The 10,270-nt window shown below is 38.9% G+C and overlaps 1 protein-coding gene across 1 annotated transcript in view; it reads right to left on the bottom strand.

Moving 5' to 3' along the window:
- NBAS (NBAS subunit of NRZ tethering complex) overlaps window positions 1-10,270 on the bottom strand; it is a 360,677-nt gene that overhangs the window by 261,265 nt on the left and 89,142 nt on the right. Inside the window, exons 18-21 of the mRNA XM_007471211.1 lie at window positions 8,159-8,296; window positions 7,817-7,895; window positions 4,555-4,659; window positions 4,050-4,186 (exon numbers count right to left, since the gene is read on the bottom strand). Of these exons, the coding sequence (XP_007471273.1) occupies window positions 4,050-4,186; window positions 4,555-4,659; window positions 7,817-7,895; window positions 8,159-8,296 (459 nt within the window). The remainder of the gene's footprint in view (window positions 1-4,049; window positions 4,187-4,554; window positions 4,660-7,816; window positions 7,896-8,158; window positions 8,297-10,270) is intronic.

Raw genomic sequence — 10,270 nt, 5'->3', positions numbered from 1 at the left:
GGGGGGGGGGGGGGGGGGGGGGGGGGGGGGGGGGGGGGGGGGGGGGGGGGGGGGATGAATTGGGAGATTGGGATTGACATGTAGACACTGATGTGTATAAAATGGATAATTTTATAATTATAATGGATAATTCAAAAATAAATAAATAAAAATAAAGTGAGGATAAAATTCTAAATAGAACGGCCAAGGAAGATAGATAAACTGGAGGAGACAAATAAATAACCATATAATATGTTAGGTGTAAGTGCTAGAAAAGAAAACTGAGATAAGGGCAGAGAGAGGAGGGAGTGGAAGCAATGGGGAAGGGTGGTTGAGGAAGGCCTTTCTGAAGAGGGAGCCTTTGAGCAGAGACCAAGTCATGTGAAGATCCAGGAGGACACACCCAGCGGGAGCACACTAACCTTGAAAAGCCCTAAGGGGGGTGGGGAGGGAAGACCTGGCATGCCCATGGGACTGCCAGTGTGGCAGAGTGGAGAGAGCAGGGCACTGTACCAAGTGTCCCAACAGCAAGCTGAAGGAAGGCAGTGGGGAGCTCCGTGGTCATTCTGCGTTTGGGAGCCGTCCATTTAGAGCTTAGTGACTTGTTTCTAATCAATTCAACAGATAATTAAAAAGTCATTATTACTTACAAAACACAAGTTGGCGGGCTGAAGAGAAGATAAAGCAGGATGAAATATAGGCTCTACCACTGAGCAATGTATATGCTCACAGAAAAACAAGGCACGCACACAGAAAGTTCTACAGCTGTCCGAGGCAGTAAACAAGGAAGTGGCAAGACCATTTCAGGAGCTGGCAAACATTGTAACTGAGGAGAAGGAGAGAGAAAGCAAAAAAGGCTGCGGATTTAGAGTCATGTCAACTCATCTCTTCCTCAGTTTGAAAGCATGATGCTGCAAGCAGGAACTTCTGTTCCTGTGTAAACCATACCTGATGACTCCTGCTGAAGAGAAACTGTTCACGCATTTCAAGACCCCTACCATAGCGCCAGGCATGCAGAAGGGGCTCGGTCAAACAGCGAGGGGTGTTTACAGTCCAACAATCAGACACTTTGTGTCCATCTGACCCAAAGTTTCCAAGTGATTTGAAAATGAATAGCAAGTACTCAAAAAATATATTTCCTAAAAAAGGGAAATAAGTCCTACGATTGTATCTTATGGATCTCCACGTCCATTAGAGTAAAACTTTGAATAGGGTAGAAGAGTACAGGCTTCAACTATGGGCTAAAATAGCAACTGAAGCTTTAAGGCAGTGGGAGCCTTGGAGAAACATCACCTGGACACCTCCCTTGTTAATAAGTGAAAGCATATTCTGTTGCAATCCCTGCAGGACATCTTTTCATCTCTTTTGTAAATGGGTGTAAAATGCACCTAATTTATCCAGTTAGCAAACAACTTTAGAGAACCACTACACAAACACCTGGGCCCTGAGGATCCAAAACTCAGGAAGAGATGGCCTCCATCTTGAAGTTAGTGAGTTTAAGGCTGGGTGTTTATTACAGAAGAGAACAAGGGGGAGAAAGGCAGTAATAAAAATGACTGACTATAATACAAAATAAAAAGTGCTATACTGCAAGAATGAACAAAGAATTATGAGAATATAGGGAAAGGAACAATTACTGAAGACCTCACAGAAGAGGCTATGCCTGAGACATAACTGTGGTTTCGCTTTGCAGTCACATAAAAGACATTACTATTAAAATCTACTGTTCTTTCTCAGTCTTTCTAACTATAGCACAAATATAATCAATGTGAAAGACTTTCTTGAGAAACAAAGATTAAGAAAAAAATAAATCTATATTTTCTCAATATATTTAAAATGATTATAACTTAAGGACTCACAAGAAATCAGTCTTTTCCAAGTTTGTCTAAGCAACACATCCCACAAGAAAGAGTTGAAATAACATCTAATTACCCTCTGCTGCAATGATATACCCAAAGTATTTACTGCCATTTAAATCAGTTATGACAGCCACCAAAAAGGAACCATAGATAGGGCTTTCAAAGATAATATATAGCATTGGGCATTGTAAAACTATTCTAAAAACCAATTCTGAAATTTCAGGTTAAAATCAAACGTTTATCTAAGCAATCATCAGAAGACAATGCAAATAAATGAGTTCAAATCTAAGGAGAAATTACCTTTAGAAAAAACGTTAAGACAGTGGCCCTTTTCTCTATACTAACAATGTACAGTAGAAAAGGTCATGTCCATTCAGATTAGATCTATTTTGTGAATAGGCAGAAAATAAATGAATTATATTCTGAAATATTTATAAATACATATTTATAGACTGCATTTACTTATCAGTATTCAGATCTAAAAGAAACTGCTTGAAAGGTACATCCCAAGCTTTTTCTTTTTGCTCACTTTTATCATAACAAAGAATTACATTTTAGTACTAACAGTAATGCAAAATAGGGAGTTTATAACTTCTATTTTTAGAGCTTACTGACTTACAACTCTAAATAAAAAAAGGTTCAAATCCTGGCTGCACTTACATAAAGTTTAATATGCCATTAAACCTCTATAAATCTCAGCTTTCTATAATAACAGAGATAATACCAAAAGTGTTGGGAGACCGGATGTAAGTATGTGCCAAATGCATAGTAATTACTGTATAAATGCTGGTCATTATCGTCAACACCTAAGTCTACAACTATGCAAGGGAGGTGCAGAGGAGGAATGAGGAAGCCAAATGATCCCCAGTTCCCTTCCCATATCACTGTAAGTTGCCAGTAGCGAGAGTCTGTAACAATGATTTCAGTCAGAGCCGTCATAATCCCTTACAGTGTATTTTATAGTTTACAAGCAGATTTCATACAGATCAATTCACCTATTACTAAAAGTATGCAACATGAGTAAGCAAGACAGGGACTCTCAACTCTTTTTAAGACTGGGCAAACAAATTCAGAAAGGGTGCAATTAATGACTGAGTCACATTTACTAGTGGGCTAGTTTACCAGATATTAAAGGTCTCACAAATGGACATATTCTTTCTTCCCTTCTGCCTCTATGTGGTCAGACAGAAGCAAGGTATGCTACTCCCAGGTGGCATTCAGGCCTGGGGCTGATGACCTGCCCATCTCCAGGCTACACACTGAGGCAAACACAGCTGAATCTGGAACAACAGGGAGGGTAAGGGTGTCAACCCTCCATGCAGTCAAAAACCCCTATATAACTTATAGTCAGCCCTCCATGCACGTGGATCCTCTGTACACACAGCTCCACATCCTCAGATTCAGCCAACTGAGGATCATGTCGTTTTGTAGTATTTACTACTGAAGAAAGTCCATGTATGAGTGGAGCTGCACAGTTTGAACCCGTGTTGTTCAAGGGTCAACTGTATATTCTCTTTTCTTCATTCTCAGGAAGTGATGTTCTGGCCTTTGGAAGCCCACCAGGTGGTACAACTGGGTCTTAATGGTCCCACTAGTCTTAAGAGTCTATGTCACAACCCAATTATCAAAAAGCCTTCAAATGAGATAAGGAGCATTAGTATAATGGGAAAGAGGTACTTTGATTTCCCATCTGTCTTTGTGCCTCTGGAATTTCATAGGGAGAAAAGGTTGTTGAGAAAAGCAGGATCCCCAGGACATTCCTGGGTTCCCTGGACCTACAACCTAATATTGTCAGAACTACACTTCAATTTCTAAAAGATACAACTAATTCAAACAGACACTGTTATCCTAAAAACTGTTCTTAACCATAAAACAGTATATATTGAGTACATAGCCATAAAGCTAGGAGACTTTTTCTTTTTCATAGCCATAAAGCTAGGAGACTTTTTTTTTTTTTTTTTTTTTAGTAGCAGAAGACTTTCAAAAAAAAAAAAGTAAAGTTCACATTCCGTACGTTACAGTAATCCTATTATTCTAGACATATTTTGGTTTGGCCTCAGGATCACGTAAAAATAAGTTAGAAATAATTTTATAATCAGAAAAAAAGGTTTAACTTGTTTACATTTTAAATTTTTTTAATTTAATATGTTTAGCATGAAACAAAAATTGTTACTTAGCAAAAAGGTAAAATTCAGTGAACATAGTACATACCAAGCTTCAGGGAGCAAAACGGAATATTCATGTGGAGAAGTGGTCTCTGGGAAATTGGAGAGAATCACGAGGCGATGAGGAAGCAGGTCAGATCCATGGTAAGTGAACAGAATTTCTAGGGCTTGTACATTACTTTCCTGTACAGAAGGCAAGGGCAAGTTTCTAATGTGAACCTTAGAAATAAAGGAGTGATTTTGTATGACAACATTCAAAACCTTAAAATTAACTTTTTTATGCAGTTCTGATATGAAGTGCTTTGAAAGATTCCTGATTTTTCCAGGTCTGTATCACTTTTCTCAACCTAATGCTCTAAAAATTATTTTTAGAACTCAGAATAATGAATAAAAAAATTTTAACATGATTCTACTTTCTCTACATTTATTAATATAGTACAACACAGAAAGGAAATGTAATGATATACGCATGCAATAACATTAACTGCATGGCTCAAAGACTTAGAAAGTGTTAATAACCATAATTGTTTTATTTACAAAAAAGAAATTACCCGAGCATAAGTTCTTGCTGAGAGAACAATATTCTGATTTCTGAACTTCTTAAAGAATTCAGCATCATACCTCTGTTCAGATGCATGAGGCACTCTGAGGATTTCCTGAGGGGAAACAGTGATTTAATGGAAAGGCTTTTAAATATGGGTGACAAGAAAATATTAAAAACCATTACAACTCTGCCTACCTAAATAAATAAGGCCTGAATTAATTAAACTCTCAACTGTTAACTAAAGTACTGCATCTGTATTCTTGTCTTTATTTGGAAAATGGCTATAGTTATAAATGCTGTTAATTAAAAAAAAAATCCAGAAGTAAATGAAATAGGCAGTAAAATTACAGTAGGACAAGCAAAATCCACCACCTGGTAAAAACAAATAAGCAACAGTTATACATGGCTATGTACTATGGGCACCTGTCATATCTGTGTGAGAACTTCAGATTAACTTTACTGCTGCTGGAATGATCTATGTAAATTGCAGATTGAACCATTCATCCTTTAATCAGATATTTATTAGGTGTCAGTAATGTGCAAGGGGCACTGTGATAGGCAGTGATGATACAGTGAACAATAATACAGCTTCCCTGCTCTCCAAGTAGCTCAAAATCCAGTAGGGAAGACGAACAAGCAATAAGAACAGGTAAAGGGAAACACATAGGAAGGGTGCTAAAACTAGTCCTGGGAGGACAGGGAAGGCCTCCCAGAAGGGACGCCAAAGCTGAAACATAAAGAATAAACAGGAGTTAGCCATGGCAGTGGCTAGTGTACAGCTCCCCACTACAGCGGATGACTTCAGCCTCATTTCTCTTGTGTTTATGCTGAACCCCAGATACCTAGCATGCTGGCTTTCACATAATAAATAGCCAATAAATATTTGTTAACTGTATTAACTTACTGAGATAGGAAAGAGGGGAGAAAGAGGATGTTCAGAGGAGGTTCTTGCTTCCTATTTATTTAGACAAAATACTTACCTTCTCTAAGCCTCACATCCATAAACTGAGAGGATAGCAATACCTGCCTCAAAGGGCTGTCAAGAAATAATCTGAATTAAGTACCTAAGACACTGGCTGGCAAACAGTAAGTCCTCAACAAATATGCTGGTATTTTTTAAGGTATTCTCTTAACTACTGATTTCTTCAAATATTTCCTGAGCTCAACAAGCCAGGTCTCGTTCAGAGCTCTGGTGATACTGCAGCAAACAAGACAAGACCCTTACCCTTATGGAGCTTCTATGCTTGCATCCCGCCCCCCCACACAGTAGTCCTATAGCCCCCTAAGTCAGCCTCCCTTTTTTTAAGGACTAGTTGAAATATCACTTCCTACGTGGTCTTCTTGGACATCGCCAGGACAAATTTAATGTTTTGCTCCACATGCCCCCTCATCAGTTCTTCATATCTTCATTATCATCACTTATTGCCCATATAATGAGGACTCCACAAGGACTATTCCTTGTTCATCTCTCTACCACCATCACTGGCATAATATTTGGCATACAGTAGGAACTCGTGTAAAATGTAAATAAATCCATTTTTATCTAATTTATCACAGAATTAATAAAATAAGCCATGCCCTACGATTAAAATGCAATGCCTATCTCTACCACTATCTAGCTGGTTAGTCCTTGTATCAGAACATCGTTTCTAAGTTTTAACGGCCAAGTTCATCAACTTCACGTACTTTTCAAAAGCTTAACTTAATTCCATTTTTGTGGGCTCAACAAATACTTTAAATTTCACTATTACCATGTAATAATAAATGCACTTACTACTGTCAATTAGGAAATAGCAATTCAATAACTAAAAAATCATAAAATTAACTGGAACGTGAAACTCTGAATATTTTATGGAACTTTTTCTTTTTAAGATCTCATCAGTGAAACTAAAGCTAACTATAAAAAATAATAAACTACATCTGTACCAACATCAGTAATTCACAATATGCTTTTATATATTATGTCAATATCACAGAACTCGGACATAATAAAAGGATATGCTTTAAAATAATATGACCATCCAACAGTCAAACGAGTTGTACTACAGATAAAACTATTAGGAATGTTTTGTAACTTGTTTGTATGAAGTGATATACTAATTACCATGTTTACTAATAACCAGAGAAATAGTCCTCTTTTGTCACTAGTATTTTGTCTGAAAACATTCTATTGTATTAACAGCTGGAGAATCAAATGCTTTTATTTGCCTGCAGGCTTCACAAGTACTAAGTACCTCCATTACTATGGGGACGGGCATCACGTTATCAGATGTGATGTTTACTGAGTCCCTACTATGCGCCAATACCAAAAGCCACGGTGTGACCGCAGAAGGGAGGCTGAGACAGATGGAGGAAGTAAACTGCAAATGAAGTCAAATTTCAAAGGTGGGAAATTTATACTAAATCCTGGGTAATGTAAGCTATGAGGGTCATGTGAAAAAGCAATCTAAACTATGTCTATTTTATGAAATGCTTCTCACGCCTTTAACAATACCTAAATCTCATGGTACAGAGTGCTACTGAAATGCCCAACATGGGATATTTGTGTCTGTGGTCCCGAAGAAACAATTTTGAAGTATGCTTTAAGTTCAAGTGACTAACTCTGGCCATAATTAGGATCAAAGTTTAACCGACTAAATTCAAACCACTAATAAATCATTAAAATTAAACAAGTCAGAAATATTCATATTAGGATTATTAAAACCCAGTGTATACTGAATTTGGTACTATAGACAGCTATATGCCATAACCTAAAGTTTAAATGTAAAATAAAAGTAAATGAAAAGGATCATAAATCTAGGAAACATAGATTCTCAGAGATGGCTAACGCATTTCTACTCCCTAGACTAACAAAGCAACTTCTGGCCTTTCATGAATCTCTAAATTTTACCAAAACTGATGTATAAGAGAACCTGCTTCTATACAAAATGAATTTTTCCCACATAAATAGTTCTAAAGACCAAGAATATCACATATGAAGGCAGCCTTAGCATTTATAATGACAGATCAAATGAACATAATTGGTTTGATTAAAACTACTCCTGGGCTTCCCTGGTGGCACAGTGGTTGAGAGTCCGCCTGCCAATGCAGGGGACGCGGGTTTGTGCCCCAGTCCGGGAGGATCCCACATGCCGTGGAGCAGCTGGGCCCGTGAGCCACGGCCGCTGAGCCTGCGCGTCCGGAGCCTGTGCTCCGCAGCGAGAGCGGCCGCAACGGTGAGAGGCCCGCGTACCGCAAAAAAAAAAAAAAAAAAAAAAAATACTCCTTACCTCATATGTTGCAAGTCGATCTAAGTAGGTTAATAATTTCAGTCTACAACGGCAAAGTTCCTTTTGTTCCAGTGTTAACCTGTTTTGAACAACTGTATTAGGCCACTTATATTTACCTACAAGCACATTTCTCTAAGATCTAAAATAGAATAAAAATGATCAATATCCTATTAAGCCTCAAATTCATGGAACAGTACACAAAAGCACAAGGGTAAAACAATACTAAATGCATTTGATTTAACTTGCCGAAATAATGTACAGCAATTGTCACTAGTAAAGAACACACTTAGATTACTAGTTATTTTAAAGAAATTACCAAATGAACAGTAATAAATCATTTACTTTGAAAAGTTCACTAATTTAAGTAGTTCTTGTCTCTTCCTGAGCTCCTCCTTTTTCTTCTCGGCAGGCTCTTCATCAGGTGGGGAAAGCTCCTCGTAGGAGATACCGTCAATGTCCATTTCACCAAGTAGTGTAAATCTGTGAGAAAAAAAGAGAAACCCAAATCTGTGTATTTGTTTTAAATTTCATATAGTGAAGTACCTTCTCCTACTCTGATTTTATTACATTGGTTTCTGCAGAAACAGAAACAAGCAATTATTTGAAAGAAGGCTTTTGCTATTTACTGTATGCAAAGCGATTCTTTCATTTATGTCCATAGGATGGGCAAAAAGTCATCAGTAATCATCACGTGTAGAAACTCTGAATATCAAGAAAATGAAAACTGCTTACGAAAACATGGGAGGTTATAGTCACCCAATGTGAAACAGCCTATGAAGAAAACGTTGCCCAGAGTTTACAATGTGAATCACTTGTATTTAAGGTTTTAAAATGGTAATGAATGTCAGTCTCATTTAAATTACTTATCAAATACACTATCACATTTATATCCCCCCAAAAGTTCCAAATGTTTGATGAACAGCAGCCCTTCTCAAATAACTTTATTACTGTGATTAACTGACATTTGTAGGGTGCTTAAAAGTTTATGAGGTGACTCCCTCTTGTGAGAGCACCAGAATCACAATAAACTGCTGAAAAATCATCAACAGAAAGACACTGGAACTCACCAAAAACCCCACATCCAAAGACAAAGGAGAAGCCACAGTGAGATGGTAGGAGGGGCACAATCACAATAAAATCAAATCCCAAGACCACTGGGTGGGTGACTCACAAACTGGAGAACACTTATACCACAGAACTCCACCCACTGGAGTGAAGGTTCTGAGCCCCTCCCAGGGTCAGGCTTCCCACCCTGGGGGGCTGGCAACCGGAGGGGGAATTCCTAGAGAATCAGACTTTGAAGGCTATAGCAGGATTTGATTGCAGGACTTCAACAGGACTGGGGCAAACAGAGACTCCACTCTTGGAGGGCACACACAAAGTAGTGTGCGCATCGGGACCCAGGGGAGGGAGCAGTGACACTGAACCAGACCTACCTGCTAGTGTTGGAGGGTCTCCTGCAGAGGCAGGGGGTGGCTGTGTCTCACCATAAGGACAAGGACACTGGCAGCAGAAGTTCTGGGAAGTACTCCTTAGCGTGAGCCCTCCCAGAGTCCGCCATTAGCACCACCAAAGAGCCCGGGAAGGCTCCAGTGCTGGGTCGCCTCAGGACAAACAACCAACAGGGAGGCAACCCAGCCCCACCCATCAGCAGAGAAGCAGATTAAAGTTTTACTGAGCTCTGCCCACCAGAGCAACACCCAGCTCTTCCAACCACCAGTCCCTCCCATCAGGAAACTCGCACAAGCCTCTTAGATAGCCTCATCCACCAGAGGGCAGACAGCAGAAGCAAGAAGAATTAAAATCCTGCAGCCTGTGGAACAAAAACCACATTCACAGAAAGATAAGACAAGATGAAAAGGCAGAGGGCTATGTACCAGATGAAGGAACAAAATAAAACCCTAGAAAAACAACTAGATGAAATGGAGATAGGCAACCTTCCAGAAAAAGAATTCATAATAATGATAGTGAAGATAATCTAGGACCTCTGAAAAAGAATGGAGGCAAAGATTGAGAAGATGAAAGAAATGTTTAACATAAGGCCTAGAAGAATTAAAGAACAAACAAACAGAGATGAACAATACAATAACTGAAATGAAAACTACACTAGAAGGAATCAATAGCAGAATAACTGAGGCAGAAGAACGGGTAAGTGACCTGGAAGACAGAATGGTGGAATTCACTGCTGCGGAACAGAATAAATAAAAAAGAATGAAAAGAAATGAAGACAGTCTAAGAGACCTCTGGGACAACATTAAACGCAACAACAATCGTATTATAGGGGTCCCAGAAGCAGATGAGAGAGAGAAAGGACCAGAGAAAATATTTGAAGAGATTATAGTCGAAAACTTCCCTAACACGGGAAAGGAAACCGCCACCCAAGTCCAGGAAGGGCAGAGAGTCCCATACAGGATAAACCCAAGGAGAAACATGCCGAGACACATAGTAATCAAA

This window comes from Lipotes vexillifer, unplaced genomic scaffold, assembly GCF_000442215.2.
Source record: "Lipotes vexillifer unplaced genomic scaffold, Lipotes_vexillifer_v1.1 scaffold604, whole genome shotgun sequence".
NCBI lineage: Eukaryota > Metazoa > Chordata > Mammalia > Artiodactyla > Lipotidae > Lipotes > Lipotes vexillifer.
Note: the sequence above shows the minus strand (reverse complement) of the source record. Positions and strands in the feature narration are given on the sequence as shown.